At 48.3% G+C, this 16,458-nt stretch overlaps 1 protein-coding gene across 1 annotated transcript in view; it reads left to right on the top strand.

The window, feature by feature from the left end:
- LOC147705735 (sulfotransferase 1C2-like) overlaps window positions 1–10,767 on the top strand; it is a 595,887-nt gene extending 585,120 nt beyond the window's left edge. The window contains exon 8 of the mRNA XM_086932182.1: window positions 9,959–10,767. Coding sequence (XP_086788308.1) covers window positions 9,959–10,071 — 113 coding nt within the window. The 3' untranslated portion in view covers window positions 10,072–10,767. The remainder of the gene's footprint in view (window positions 1–9,958) is intronic.
- Window positions 10,768–16,458: the final 5,691 nt, after the last annotated feature.

The raw sequence follows: 16,458 nt of genomic DNA, 5'->3' as shown, positions 1-16,458 counted from the left end.
CAACCCACGCCCCGCTCCATACCCAAATTCGACCATGCCATGCCGTCCCCACTGCCTTTTTACTTTCCATACTGGCACATTGTGCCTTGCCTCCATCACCTCCAGTAAGCCCCGAGACAGCTCAAAACCAAAATTGACAGCGCCGTTCCTGGCCCCACTTGTCATTTGAAATTCCACACTGGCACTGTGTTCCTTGCTTCCCTCACCCCTAGCAGCCTCCACATCCGCCGCTGCTTGTCCACCGGCAAACTTGTGTCCAGCAACACCGAGCCCAGCTCCTTCCCAAAATTGACAGCGCCGTGCCTGGCCCCACTTGTCTTTCTGAATTTCCCCACACTGCCACTTTGTGGTTTGGCTCCATCACCTCGAGCCGCCTCATCATCCGTCGCTGCTCGCTTGCCGGCAACCGTGCCTCCAGCAACAACGAGACCAGCTCCTTACACAAAGGTGACAGCGCCGTGCGTGGCCTCACTGCCTCAACCGGCGCCCATGGCACCCCAAGGACCTCCGTGATCTCCTGAAACCTGTCCAGCGCCACCTGGCAGTTCGTGAAGTCCGGGGCCCCGCCACGAAAAAGAGTCATCCAGGTAGGGCTGAAACTCCCCAGTGACCCGTTCGTTCCATAAAGCCATTGCTGGAACCTACGAAACCTTCAACCCCGCGCAGGACCTCGCGCAGCCCAACGGCAATGCCGTGTCCACCTACCTAATGAACATACATTTGGCAAAACAATATTCCCCAGGAACTGGGCCTAGTCAAAGACTATATTAAAAAGTGGCCCTTAGGGAATTATTTTAAAGTCTTTTTTTTTTTTTTTTTATACTCTTTCAACTGTGTCACCATAGTGAACAACCTTCCATAACGCTCCAGGGATTATTATCAAATCAAAATGTTGCAGTGTTCATAAGCCACCTAAGAGCCTATCTTGCGTACATCACCCATGTTAAGCCATATTTCATGCATGTCTGGCGACTCAAATATCCAAGCTACTCAGGTTTACCATGTGCGGTGTTGTTTGACCCTTTCCCCCCCACTATGTGGTCAATATGTGCCATTCGCCATATAACCTTATTCCCCCTTTATCCACCTAAACCCAATACCCTGCTCAGTAGTCTTATCCATGGAAGAGTGTCATAGCGTTGACGTTTGTTCTCACACACCATTATCCCTGATACCCTCGCCAGGACAAGCGTTGCACCATGAATCTATTGTAAAATCACAGATGCACGAACCAGAACCTATTTTCGACCCATCTCCTAAGAACCTGTATGTGTATCCTCTGCCCACCCCACACGGAATGCCCCCAAGCGCATATTCATAATGTCCCTCACCTATTCCACTCCCAACGTGTCCGAACACCACTACCCCCTCACATATTTGTGGAGTCAACGTAACCCAGGTCCCATACGGCTGTCCCCTCCGTGGTGCCGCACCATACTACTAGGCGAAATGCACCCTCCTCTAACATCCATGTTTGCTCCTCATTACTCACCAACACGCCCGGCAACGAAGACCTAACGTCTGCTCCTAAAAGGAACCAACGACCGCCACCGCAACCACATGAATTGACGTTGCGTCCTAATGCTGTGTAACCATGCACCACTCCGTATTTTATACCTTCCGCCTCTCTTTGAGCAGAAACTAAAATTGCACACATGCCCCAACAGTACCGATATTCTATCGTGTTATGAGACCTTAGCGCCCCCATGAATGAATCCAACTGTACTTGCATCCCCTGTACTTTGCCCGTGCAACCTCGCAAGGAAACCTAACGTGACAAACTAAAATAATGACCGAGTTCCGTGCATAGCGCTGTACAACCCAACAAAAAACCCCCAGCCACGGTAGAAAACTTACAGACGCATGGTTGCCTGAATCAGTCCTCCTCTCATGAAACTCGCTTCACCAATCGAGTGCTTCGCTGGTGCGGTGCAGCTACGCTATGGTCGCTCCTGCGATTACGTGACCCAACTGCACGGCAAACGTGTCGGCCTTAATGGTATGGAGTCCCGTGTCTGACTTTGCCTCTAACAAAACGGGCACGTGGCTAATAGCCCCAATATCCCCAACATCACTGCGACAACTTTGGACCACTTTAAAGGCATAGCATTACTGTCGCCGTTACCCCCGTCTAATGTCTCCCTTCCCACCCGCAATAGAGATCTCCTACGTGGCTGCATGACCAAACCTCACCGGTGATTACCACACACTCCTGCCCGACCTTGCTAGCCACAACCTCTGTATAACAACCTACCCACTGCTAACCACTCAGGGGTACTCATGATCCCCAAAAAGCCCCTTTTCCTGTCCCTTAACGCCGCTTGTCGAAAAAGGAACACTGACCATACGCTGCGTCCTTTATCTGTAAATCTCGCGATAGCTTATTCTCGTATATATTGGAACTAATGTGTCGGAAAAGAAATATACCACAACCTCCCGTCCAATGTAGTTCAACATCCACCCATAGCTTCGCATAACCACAGGCCTCCTCCATTATTCCCACAATTATACAAAATATTGTCTCAGCTAACACCACCACCTCGCTCTATCTAAGAGCGCCTTACCCTTGCTGCCCGCGTAAGGACCACCCAATCCTCCCGTTAGACTGATTGTCGCAGGTTGCCCATCCATCTTACCCTACTGGCGACATACGTTGAGGTTCCCAGAAAGCCTGATGTGGTAATGACGAACTCCTATGCTAGATATAGTACCAGTGTGCTTAAGCGTGTATAAGGAAAAGCACGTGACAATGAAATGAATATCCTCGGCCTCAAGGCATGTAAAGCTTGCACGCGAGCCCTCCACAATTGTAGCCCCCAATGTCATCTGCATTGTAATCGTGTAGAAGGAAAGCACAGGACAATGAATTGAATATCCTTGGCCCCAAGGCATGTAAAGCTTGTACGCGAGCATTCCACCATTGTAGCCCCCAATGTCACCTGCATTGTCTTAAAAAGAGGCGACGCCCTCACCAAGTCCCCCGCTGATTTGATTGGTAAACACAATTTCATCTTTGCTACCCAGACTAGTCAAGTATTCCTCTGTGCCGTTGTTCCATGGCTGCCGACGATCCCCAGGCCGCTGGGGGCCCTGTGGGTGTGAGGGACTGCCGAGCCCGCCTGGGGCCTTCTTACTCCCCAAGCCGCTGGGGGCCCCGTGGGTGGTGGGACTGGCGAGCCCGCCTGGGGCCTTCGTAACCAGCCGCGTCGAGACCCTCGCGTACTCCGGGCCTGCTGCAGGAAGCACAGCCCTCCCTTCTCCTTGGTGCCGCCGGGCCGCCCCAAGCCATACCAAGTCTGGAGCCCCACGCCGGCCGCCCCCCTGCCAAAGAAAGTACTGCTGGTGTACTGGGACCCCTAACCGCGTGCCCCCCCTCACCGCCCCCCTGTTTTCCCCCCACCTCCTCGTACCCTCTCCCTATTAACCCCCCTTACCCCCGGTGTTCATGCCTGTGCTGTGTGTTTAATGTTTTCATACAGTTACGTGGTGTTTCTAACGAGAAATACCTAATAGAATTATGTTTCCCACATCCCTGCACTAGTCAGGGTGGTCACACGAAGGGGGGCTTCACTGGCTGTGACTGACACTGGTGTCTGTGAAATGGGTGGTGTCACACAACTTCAGACTTGGGGGAAAAAAGAAAGCAGGCGGGCTTCTTTCAAAACGGATGATGATCGGGGTGTCTGACTAGGCTGCTGTTCGAGCCACCTCCCGACCTCGCGTCGTCACCCAGAGCAGACAATGTGCAAAGGTGCACTTGAGCCCTTCATATAGAAGTGGCGCAGAGTAGACATAATAGTTTCTCCCCAAAACATTCTCTCTCTCATGACAGATTGGCTATTCCTGCTTTATTTCGGGACATACGCGCCTCAGCCGGCAGTGTCTGAGGAGTACTATGAATGACGTGCATTAGCCTACACTGAATTGTGCATGCTCCGTTTACATACAATGTGCAGTCATGTCAATTCTATCACAAAACCAGAATTACAAAAATGTCCCTTGGCTCGTAACCAATACGCCGCCCTCCCCGCCGATTCCATTCCCAAAGACTGCGGGGCGCCGCTGGCAGCGCGCCTCGGCCGCCCTCCCTACATCATTTAGTTTCCCGCACCGCCTGTCCCAAACCTACCTGGGAATGCGCAAACTTCTGTGGCGGCGCGCAGGCGATGGCCGCCCGCCTCGCCCAGCCGGGTAGTGCATCGAGGGCTCGCCCCTCGCCATAAAGCCGAAATTGCAACTATGCCGAAACCGGGATTGAACCCGGGTCCCCTTAAAAATAGCGAAAGCCGCCGAAGAACTAACCATATCAATAGACTCAAGCAGAAAGACAAAAAGCTCCTGACTAAACCCGTTCCCAGCCACCAGGTCTCAGTATCTAAAATGGTGGCTGGGAACACTCGGGAACGCTATTTATGCTTTGGGCGGCAGGGCTCCTTTTGGGCTGCTTTTGGTCTGACCCCAACCAGCCCAACGCGGCAAAATGGCCGCTCGCTTGTTCTCCCCCCTTCCCCCTCCCAAATCTGCCCGGGGGGCAGACCTCGCGGCTCGGCTGCCCCCCAAACCCCCCTTCTTCACATTTAAAGAAAATAAATGATGTGCTTGTTGGTCGTTACTTTCTTTGTCTCTTTAATTGTAAGTAAAAGAGCTTAAAAATAAACAAATTAACGTTACCATTCAGATCGGGGGTCCCCGCTGCTGCAGGTTCAGCCGGTTCCCGTCGCAATGAACACAAGGCAAGTGCCGCCTGCCTCTCACCCAATCCAGACGCTGCTCTAGCAGCAGCGCCAGGATTGGCTTGAGCAGTAGTGGTGCTGATGTTCTGTGTAGTGCTTAAACATATTTGCGGCGAGGCCGACCATGCGCACTGGGCTGCTCATTAGAAGAGTGGCATGGAACAACCCTCGCTCTTCTAATGAGCAGCCTAGTGCGCATGTTTGGGCTGGTCGCAACATTTTTAAGCACTACACAGAACATGCGCACTCTTGCTGTGCTTTCCACCGTTCACCAGTGATACAAATTACCGACGATGTCATGATGACTCATCTGACACCAGCACTGAACTCTTGCTGCCCCGCCCCCTACTGCCTCCGGCGGCCTGGGACTGCAAATTGAGTGAGAGAGAATGAAGGTGTCACAGCAACGCTTGTTACTCAGCTCAACACTCGAGTGCCTCAAATTAATTAGTGGGGCAACGCCCAAGCGCCCTAATGGATGCACCGCCCATGGAAAGCATTGAAAGCACAGCACCTTCGTCCCCATGAGGTGCGTTTCCTGCAGCATTAGTATGTCTGCATGGGCGCGCTTTGCTTGTTTAACCCTGCGGTTAATCTTGTCAAGCGCCCCTCTGACGTTCCAGCTAATTATCCGAAGGGACCCAGGGGGACTGTGAACTACCCAGCATACCTGCCATTGGAGGGCTCAGTAGAGGCTAAAGACACAGATGACATCATACTAGAAGGGCGAACTAACTCTGAAGTAATGTAAGACAGTGCATTGGAAGAACAAAAACTCCCCAAAACAACCCAACAAGTCCCCCCATCCTATACCTCAATAACAGTGAAGTACTTGTTGCGGCAAGCAGAGCAGGCTGACCCCAACAGGAGGTCCCACCCCTCACCTGCCAATGGATCCCCAATTTACAGCCCATTGTCTGCTGGGCCTCTCTCTGTTTGCTAAGGTCCCACAGAGATACCGCCCTTCTTCTGTTCTCCAGGCGAAGCAGCATAACAGATACACTGAGACCATAGTCCCATCTATCAGCTGGTCCGCTGACTCATGCTGTCGTGAAGGCAACCCAGCCCGAGAGGAGGCACCGCAGGATTGGGATCGCCGTCTGGATCCGGAGCGCCTGGTGCCCCTCCCCTTCAATTTGAGCTGATTCTGGGCCACCCCACTCGAGGAAGAATCAGACTCCCTCCCGGGTGGTGTGTGGGGGCACAAACGCACCGTCCACTAGAACACCTCCTCCGGGGAGTCAAAGAAGTGAGTATGGGATCGATACACTACCCGCAACCTGGCTGGATAAAGCAAAGCATAAGGAACTTTGAGCTCACAGAGGCGGGCTTTGGCCGCCAGGAAGGACTGCTTCCGCTGCTGAACCAATTTTGTATAGTCAGGAAATTTCAGAATGCGGGCATTGTCAAGTAGTAACGGTTCTTTAGCCCTGGCCTGCTTCAGGATAGCGTCCCGATCATGATAATTGAGTAGCTTTGCAATGATGGGTCTCGGGCGATCTCCCGGCAGGGGCTTCTGCATTAAGGCCCACAAAAAAATATTTGGATAAGGGTTCCGGGGGAAGCCAGCTCTCCAGCCACTGAGTGAGGAACCGTTCCAGGTCTTCATTTTCGCATCCCTCCGGAAATCCAACGAAGCATAGATTGTTGCGCCAAGCCCTCCGCTCGGCGTCCTCCACTTTCGATTCTAGGCCACATTGGGTGGTCTCCAGAGAAGTCACCCGCTGCTGAAGGGTGGCAACTACATCTTCCACTCCCGCAATTCTTGGGTCAGTCTCAGTGATGCGTGCAACCACATTTCGTAGGTCCTGCCGAAACAGCATGACGTCGGAACCAACTGCCCCTATCTTGGCCTCGAGGACGTCCCTGGACTGTGTGTTAGCAGCCATGAGATGGCCTTGTAGGGCACGTCTCCATGCGTCCCCCATGTCGCTGCCGCAGAGGCCCCCTGGCCTGTAAATTTGCCGATCGTGCTCTGCTTGGTCGATCCTCCCCCTGGCTTATCTCTCATCATGGCAAGCAGCGCGCATCCCCTCACCCTAGACAACGTACTGTTCGTGGTCAGTGTAGCGCCATCAGGATAAGGGAGTCCATCTAGGCAGATCAGAATTCACAAGAGTATTAGAACACGGCTCGAGCAGCCTGACCTGACCGCCGATCACAACGATATTGCAGAGGAATACGGAAGAGGGTCAAGGAATCCATATTCACCAGAGGCACCCCAAGGAGGCGCTCGCGATGCCCGACTGACCGCCGATTCAGGCGCTCCGCGCAGCGGGAGGGTGCACCGTGCCGGTCCCTCACCGGAAGGCAGGATGAATAAGCAAACACGCCCGGTCCCTTGCCTGAACTTCGGGATGCTTGTACTCACCTCACAGCACCTCCAGGCGGCACCCCCCACGGCCCGACAAAGCAGCGAACCCCATACCCATTTCATGCAGGGGGGCGAAGAGAGGGAGGCACCTGGAGAACAAGAGGGGCTCTGGTAGATGAAAGGCCCCGATCCCCGAGGGCCCCAGAGTTTGCTCGTGCAGCTCGACAAGCCGCCGCTGCGAGGATGTTACTGGGCGAGAGGAGAAGGGAGGCACAAGTCGAAATCCACAGAGGGAGTTGCGCTGCCTGATGGCCCACCAATGTATGCGCTCCGCGCAGCGAGAAGGAGGAATCATGATGCCGGCCACACGCTAGGCGGCAGGATGTGGAAGCGGACGCACCCTTTACCTTGCCCGAGCTTTGGGTCTTGTATGTGTGCCCCACAGGATCTCCAGGTGCCCCCCCCCCCCCATGGCCCAGCAAAGTCGTCGAAATCCCTGGTTCGTTCCATGCAGGAGGGGGAATGCGGAGGCACCCGGATAGAAGAATGGGCACCGGACAGTGAAAGGCCCTGATCTCCGAGGGCCCCGGACGTTGCTTGTGCGGCTCACCAAGCCGCCGATGTGAGGATGCCGCTGGGCGGGGGAAGGCAGGCACATGCTGAAATCCAAGGAGGGCCGCTGGCACCAGCACGGTTCGGGACCCGACCAAGGACCGGCAACACAATGAACCGGCTGGGTGCACCTCCAGCTCCTTTCCCTCGCGGTCAGACACGACCGCCGATTGAGGAGACTCGCCCTGTAAATTCCAAGAGGTGGGGAGGCAGCCAACCCCCAGCAGGAGACACCCGGCCAGGAATCACCCTCCAGGAATCAATCAACCAGCCTCACCCACTCAGAGTGCCAGCCCAGCAGCCACAGCGCTGCATCCCACACCCATACCCCCGCAGGGTGACCCAGGCAACGCCTTACTCAAGATCCCGGCTCCCATGCTGCCTACAGGCCCTGCCTTTGGCCGTCGCCGCTCTGCCGCTCCAGGTCACGTCGCGGGTCGGGACTCAGCTCAAATGTGCAGCGCCAGTTCGCATCACTCCCGGGGCAGTCTTGAGGCGTAGAAGCGGACCCGAGAAGCAGGCTATTTTCAGTATAAAGGTCAAGGCTCGACGGAGCTCACTTAGCACACGTCCGCCATAGTGGCTCGCTAAGCTACGCCCCCCAATACACATCCCTTCTTTACCCCATTTTTTGCTGAGATTTTAGCGCTGAATGTGTTTGCTGACACCAATGCGAGACTCCATTTTTCCAATATGGGCCCTAATAGTGGGCAATCAGCCTGATCAAAAAGAGATATAAACTCATTTAGTTTAAATGGTAGTATAGGTGTGACACTGAACACTCTCTTGGTTCCACTGAGGGTTTGGATCATTGACGAGTAACCCATCATCACTAAATATTACTTTGATTTGTGCCTCAAATGCAGGAGGTGTCCATGTGGAATAGATCATATGGCAGATGTTGATCTTGTCTATGAAGTAGTTGGAATTTAAGTACAGCAGTAAAGATAGGTCTTATTGTAATGACTGAAAAATACAACCTTATGTTTGGCGGGCGTCCCAGGAAATCTCTTTTTGGTGTTGGAATGTTTTGATGGTGGGCACATTTATTTATGGCACTTTGGTTGTGCCATGTTTAAACATTAGGTCCTACATCCTCATGCTTTAGATTGTTTGCTTTGGCACTAAAAGAATTATTAAATTTCAATCTTGACTTTTGGTCATCAGAGCTTGATACTTTTCAGCTGTTCGCAGCAAATGGATTGACAGAAAAGTCTTATGCTGTGCTGGACACTTATGTGGTGGGCTGTCGTGAGGTGTGGTGAGACACTACCTCCCAGTTCTTCTCATGATGCCCAACAAAGGCCTTATTCCAGCCTTGAGTCTAACATCAGGTGTCAGAGCACACATTGCAAGTGTCCCATTAGCGTACCTCTGTCCTTTATTTCTGACCAACAAAGTTGAATGCAGCCTTGGTGTAAATGGATGTTTTCAAAGCAGCCTAGGTATTAATGGAGATTTAATTGTAGTCTTGGTGTTAATGATTTGAGTAATCCCATTTGAGAAGTCCTGATGTACCAACCTCAGCACTAATTAAGGGTATGGATTAAAAGCAACATCAGCAGGTCGCTTCTGAAGTGGAATTGTATAGGACCCTCTATGAAGGGTTGTAGGGCGGTGCATACTAGAATAATATGAAACCATCATTAAGTGAATGCTCCCCTTTTAGAGGTAAGTAATATGTGGCAGTCCGGGGGCTGATTGCATTATTCAAGAGGGAATGTTATTTTGGCACCTTCTCATCCTTGCCAGCACCCAACCCACTTCCCCAAGAGAAACTAAAGTTATAGATCCCTACCATCTATCCTTTCAGGCTTTATGCAGGACAGTGGAGGTTTGGTAGAAGGCAATGTTTTTCCACCCGCACCTCATTGCTCCTCCGGTTAGCAGATGTACAAAAACTCTTTAAACCAATAGCATTACTACATTAACACTAGTCCAATATTTAAACTGATGACAAGAGATAGTTTGGAGCTCCTGCTGCTCGGTTTTGGTGAACCTTAAAATGCTGTGTCTAGGTTATATGTGCATGTTCATCTCACAACTGTTCTTCAACAGGCCTGAGAGGCTAAGGACTGTGTGAGACTCTGGAAAGGAGGGGGAGGCAAGAAAGAATTCAGAAGAATTTAGGCTGGAGTTGCAGGGGAAGAAGGAATCTGTAACAGATTTCTTTAGATGTCATGACTTTATATACAAAAAAATATACTTTTAAGAAAGTAGTTAAACAGTGACATTTTTTATGACTTTGCAGATGGAAGTATATTCATGAACTGTCCATTCTATTTCTACTTCTTCGCAGGGATTGTAGGTGACTGGAAGAACCATTTCACTGTGGCTCAGAACGAGAGGTTTGATCAAGAGTACGAGAAGAGGATGTCCGGATCATCATTGAGATTCCGCTCTGAGCTTTGAACTAGAGGGAATGTGGGGGCTCAATAGCGGGAATGTTTTTCTAATGGGGGAGGCAATTCTCCTCTAAGTCTCTCACACTGAGAGAGAGACATTCTCCGGCTTCCCCCAGGCCCTCACCACTGCATTCCAGCAATCTGAAATGAACTGGATGGTACTAGACTGCAATAGGAGCTTCCCCTGATGGTCAGCTATAGGACATTTTGTACAATACCCCAACACATTCAAGCAGACGTTTTTAAAGTTAAATTCAGACTTACACATCATTGGTCTAGGAACATTTGCAATCATAAAATCTTGATTTGAAGTAAACCAAAGTGTGTTATAACCCAGTATAGTCTTTCTAGCCAGTTCTGACTGGGTTCTTAATCATGACCCAATCACCAACTTCAAAATCTTGTTCTTTCACCTTGTGTTTGTTATCAAAGTACTTTTTCTGAAGGTACTGTTTGTGCAAGGTAGTGTTCACTACTCTTCTTTTGTCGAGATACCTGTGGTGTTAATTGGTGTAATTAAACATGTCCAACGTTTTTGTTTCATTCACTCCTCTACTGGAGTTTTCATGGCCAAGACCATTTGAAGTCCCTCCTTCAAGAATGTGTTCATTCTTTCCACAAGACCATTAGAGGCCAGTGAATGAAGTGCAACTTGTAAGTGTTTATGTGGTGTGCTGAAATAAAGATTTTCATTTGCAAAGAAGTGAAGTGTGTGCCGTTGTCTGTAACTTGCTCTTTGGGTGAGCCCTCATTGTCAAAAACTTTAGTCAAACTCAAAATATACCCACTTGGAGTAGTATTCAATTAGAACAATGAGGTATTTTTTGTCAAGTGGTAATGGATCAAATGGTCCTGCAAAGTTAAAGGCAACTTTGTACCATGCATCTCCATGTAATGACACAGTATCTAAAGGCATATAACTTGTCTTCTATCGTTTATTAGATAAGGCATGTGTTGCAATTTTCAATCCACTTAGATACCTGAGAGTCCATTCAGGGCTACCAAAAATGCAGTTTTATGTTTCTTGAAGTAGCCCCACAGCTTGATGTCCTTCATGAGCAGTCCTAATAAGTAGCCCATGGACAGCAATGAGAGGTATGCAGAGTTCAGCAAGCACGAGGACACCTTTTACAATGGATAACACATTTGCAATTTAGGCATACAGTTTTAGAGATGACAGTAATTAATGACCTTTCCTTTGGCCACCCTTTTTAAAAATAAAAAAAATCCATGGCTTTGCACAAAATATGATCTTTTTCCATTGCAGTCATCCAATCTTTGTCCTGGAAAACGCCTGAACACTAGAAAACATCCTCCTTTGTGGCTACAGCACATTTAAACTCATCTGAATCTTCATCCTCAAATTGTGGCTGTATAGGCATTTCAATCAGCCCCGGTATTACGCCAGCCAGAAATGTATTTGATGACAGAGTTAAACTCTGGCAGGCATGACAAGAGTCTAACCAATCTGGCAGAGGCCTAGCCAGTCCCCTTACCATTAAGAAAATGTATGAGCAGTTTATGATCCGTGTACATTTCAAAACTTGTTCCCCAGAAAAAAAAAATCAACTGCCCAAGAACAGGCAAGGGCTTCTCTTTCTATTGTGCTGTGGTGGGATTTGGCTTGTTTCAAACCTCTAGAAGCAAAGACAACAGGATTTTCTTTTCTATAACCCACTGAGATAAAACTGCACCTAACCCATTCTGGCTGGTGTCCACAGTAACAAAACATTTTTATCAGCCGAGTACAGTGAAAGAGCTGGAGCCTTAATAATCAACATTTTTATCTTTTCAAATGATTCATTAGCCATGTTGTCCCAATTAAATGTCAAGTCATATTTGAGAAGATTACAAAGGGCTGTGAAACTTGAGCATAGCCACAAACAAATCTTGAGTAGTATTTACTCATTCCTAGGAATGAACTTAAGGCATCTTTAACCCTGGGAGAAGTGACTTCAAAAATGGCCTGAATAAGCGAAAATCTGGGTTTGATACCAGAATAAGTGATGCTATGACCTACATAATCCAATATAGTGATTAGAAATTGTCATTTGTCACGCTTCAGAGTGATTCCCACATTTCTAAAAACATTTAAAACTTTCTTTGAAATTAATCTGGGGCATATTAGCAAAGGCGATATCGCCGCTTTAGCAGGACTTTTTCCCGCTAAAGCGGCGATCTTTTTTCCGCACTATTAGCAAGCTGTCGCTAACAGCAGGTAGCGACAGCTTTTAGGCGATGGCTACAGGTTTGGGGCCTGTTTTGCATGTCAGCGATATTTATCGCTAATGACATGCAAAGTGGGCGTACCCAAACTGTTAGCGACTGAAAACAGTCGCTAACACAGCTATCGCCTATTAGCAAGGCAGGCGAAGCGATAAAAAAAATCGTGCTAAGCGCGATTATCGCTAGATTCTAATGCCTGCTACAAAGTTGACTTACCTGTATAGTCAATGGGGGGTGGATTATCACGTTAAGTCCCCATTGGCATTAATGCGAGAATATCGCTGGATTTCCATCTATATTCTCGCATTTCACCACTATCGCTGAATATTTTAGCACAATGGAGAAAAACGTTGCTAATATCAGGTTTTCTCCGCTAAAATATCCAGCGATAGGCAGCGATAAAAAAAAAAAAAATGGGCTAAGCGCATTTAGGGATAATTATCGCTACTCCTTGCTAAGATGCCCCTCTATGTTCAAACACTGATTCAAAAAATATCAGGATGACGTCCTGATATGCTTGAACACCATCCAGCCCTGTTAAAATGTTGTCCATAAGAATTTGAAATACGCTTGCCGTGGAAGCTAATGCAAAAGTTAATCTTAGAAACATGTAAATGGTGTAATAAACATCGTAAGGTCACACGATTTTGGTGCCAAAGGAACCTGTCGGTAGGCTGACCTTGAAGCTAACAAAGTGGCAATTTTGCAGAACAAATATTGGACAAGAAGTTCTGAATCCTTGGGAAGGGGATGACAATTACTAATTATGTTTTTTGTCAAGGGAGCATAAATTGACACACAAGTGGATGTCCCCACCTTTTTTTCGGGAATATAACGATAAAAAAAATCGCGCTAAGCGCGATTATCACTAGATTCTAACGCCTGCTACAAAGTTGACTTAACTGTAAAGTCAACGGGGGGTGGTGGGGGGGGGGATTATCACATTAAGTACCCATTGGCGTTAATGCGAGAATATCGCTGGATTTCCAGCGATATTCTCGCATTTCACCACTATCGCTGGATATTTTAGCACAATGGAGAAAAACGTTGCTAATAGCATGTTTTCTCCACTAAAATATTCAGTGATAGGCAGCGATAAAAAAAAATGCGCTAAGCGCATTTAGGGATAATTATCGCTACTCCTTGCTAAGATGCCCCTCTATGTTCAAACACTGATTCAAAAAATATCAGGATGACGTCCTAATCTGCTTGAACACCATCCAGCCCTGTTAAAATGTTGTCCATAAGAATTCGAAATACGCTTGCCGCGGAGGCTAATCCAAAAGGTAATCTTAGAAATATATAAATGGTGTAATAAACATGGTAAGGTCACACGATTTTGGTGCCAAAGGAACCTGGTGGTAGGCTGACCTTGAAGCTAACAGAGTGGCAATTTTGCAGAACCAATATTGGACAACAAGTCCTGAATTTCTGGGAAGGGGATGACAATCAATAATAATTTTGTTTTCAAGGGAGCGTAAATTGACACACAAGTGGATGTCCCCAGCCTTTTTCAAGACTATAACAATGAGGCTGACCCATTCTGAGGAGTCTGTTGTAGTTATAACCCCTACAGCAACCAGTTTATCTAGTAACAATTTGAGATCTTCACTCACACTGAGGGAGATTGTTCTAACTTTGTGTGCTCCAGGAACTGCGTCTTCTTTTAGCTTGATCAAGCGCTCAAACTTCTGAATATTGAAATTTTTGAATTGAACACCTAAGGATATTTCTTTACAATGTATCTTTATGAATGTGATCCTCATTCACCAGAGCCACACATTTGTCATTAAATTGTACAGGATTCTCTGCTCCAAGGACAAGTTTTAAGTCATTCTTTGCCCAGTCCTGCCACCCAACTATGTTTTTTCCTTTAACCCCTGCAAAAACAACAGTTGATGGACAGAATGCAGAACAATGTCATACATTCACCCCAGTACAAAGATCTGGGCCTATATGCATTGCTTTTTGCTTACCATGCCATTCCAGTTTGAACCCAGCCATATGCAAATCAGTCTTGACCTGTGCCTCATGGGAACAGTCCAGCCCGAACTGCCAAGCCAGGTCCTCAGAGGGGACAGAGTCTGGGTCACTAGCCAGTGACCAGGATGGCGAGGAGCAGATGCCAGTCGAGCTTGACTCTTCAACCACCACGTCCAGGAGGCGTCGACGACGACCAGGAGCTGGATTCGAGTTGTCCCACGAAGGATCTCGAGTGCTGCAGTATCGAAATCTGGATTGGACCCAACAAGCCTTGGCATTAGCAATCCATGCAAGATGAGAAGATTGGCTTTGGTTCAGACCCGCAAGGCCTGAGGTACTTCTCCTTTGGAGAGGAGTGCAAGCACGCCTGGAGCAACCAGGCAAGCTGAAGAAAACAAAGATGGCCCTTTGTGGGGGCTCACTAGCCAACGGACTAGGAACCAAGAAGGAGCCTCGAGCGGAAATGCACAAAGAGGGCCCACGGGACACTCGTGGAGTGTAGGCCTCTGAGCTTCGGTGCAAAAGGTGCTCGGGTAGGGGCTTCAAATACCTCAATGCACACCTTCGGGAGAGGGAAGTAGGTGCATTGCAAAGATGCAGGATGTCCAGGAGTTCCAGTCCCACATCTCTCGTGTCCGCTACAGGTCTCAGCTTTGCTGGGAGCGCAGGTCAGCGTCAGAGATGTCTGGAAGTCTGTATCCTGTGTTGCAGATTCTTCGGGATCCGGCGGGAGCCTCGAAAATGCAGAAGGGCAAAGATGCTTTTGTTGCCTGTTTGAACAGGGTGGTCACTCCTTGACCACAAGGAAGATTTCTTCCATCTTCCAGTCGATGTGGAATGTCGAAGGTCCAAGATTTATGTATCAGAGTTTCGTCCAGGGTAATCTAAAGCCCTAGGGACTGGGCTCCTATTCTTATAGTAAGTTTAGGGGTTGGACTAACTCTAGGGTCCCACCTATGGGAGGACCTGGGGAGGGGGTGGTTACACCCCTTCCCCTTTGTCCAGTTTTGTGCCAGAGCTGGGGAAGAGTGCCCCAGCAACCAGTTTGAATTGGGAAATGCATGGAGCACCTTGTGTGCCCCAGGCAGTGTCTGAAAAGCATTCACTGAATGCAACCCACCCTTCCCCAATACACTAAAGCCTGTCTGGGGAGGTGCTAGCACCTCCCTGGACAGGAAACCTATTTTCCAGGCCTCCCCTGCTGAAGTTTCGTCCAGCAGCAGGAGGGCGGACTCGTGTCTGTGGCAGCAGCATCCATTTTGTGATGCTGAGGCTCTGTTTAACTTTTACCGGGTTTACCAGTATGTACATGTCTTCTCCCTCTAGAAGGGTGGAATGTTACCCCCTGTAGTATTCCAAAGTGTTTGACACCTTACACAACATGTTTTGATAAAGATGGTTCTGAAAGCTGCAGAGAGGCTCAGCTCATGCTAGGACACCCTCCCACACAAACCCAAGCACTTTGCCTCCAGGATTGTCAAGGCCTGCCATAGGTATGACTTATAGGTTACTATGTGTCTATATATATATATATATATATATATATATATATATATATATATATATATATTTTCACTGAAAAAAACTATAGGTTATAGATCATATATAGTTAGGGATTAGCATTTACAAAACCTTGAAAATTCACTGAAAAAACCATAGGTTATAGACCATATATAGTTAGGGATTAGCATTCATAAAACCTTATTTTACTCGCACAAAACCATTGAAATTCGCATATATAGTTAGTTGCACTAACTATATATTGCGCACCCGCAATCCACTGCTGATGATGTCACATATTACATCATTCATGACATGGTCAGTGACATCACTGATGACATCACTGATGACATCTCAAATGACATCACTGATGATATCACTGATGACATCACTGATGACATTATCCAGTAACTGTATGTTTCTGTAGAGTTAAAATATGTCTTATATATTGAAGAATGAGTGGATGTATAGGTGTCTGGATGAAGGATTTAGTAGGTGCATGACTGACTGTATGAGTGAGTGATTAGATGTGTCTCACTGAGTGCATGGGTTAGTGACTAAACTGTCTTAATTTGTACATCATTATGTCTGTTGTTCTGTAAACTGCTGCATTTGTTGATCAGTAGCTATATGAGTAACTATATGGGTTATTGATTGGTTGCCCAAGTATTTGTATGGGAGACTG

This window comes from Lissotriton vulgaris, chromosome 7 (assembly GCF_964263255.1).
Source record: "Lissotriton vulgaris chromosome 7, aLisVul1.2, whole genome shotgun sequence".
Classification (NCBI taxonomy): domain Eukaryota; kingdom Metazoa; phylum Chordata; class Amphibia; order Caudata; family Salamandridae; genus Lissotriton; species Lissotriton vulgaris.
The sequence above is the reverse complement of the archived record's forward strand: the minus strand, read 5'-3'. Positions and strand labels throughout refer to the sequence as shown.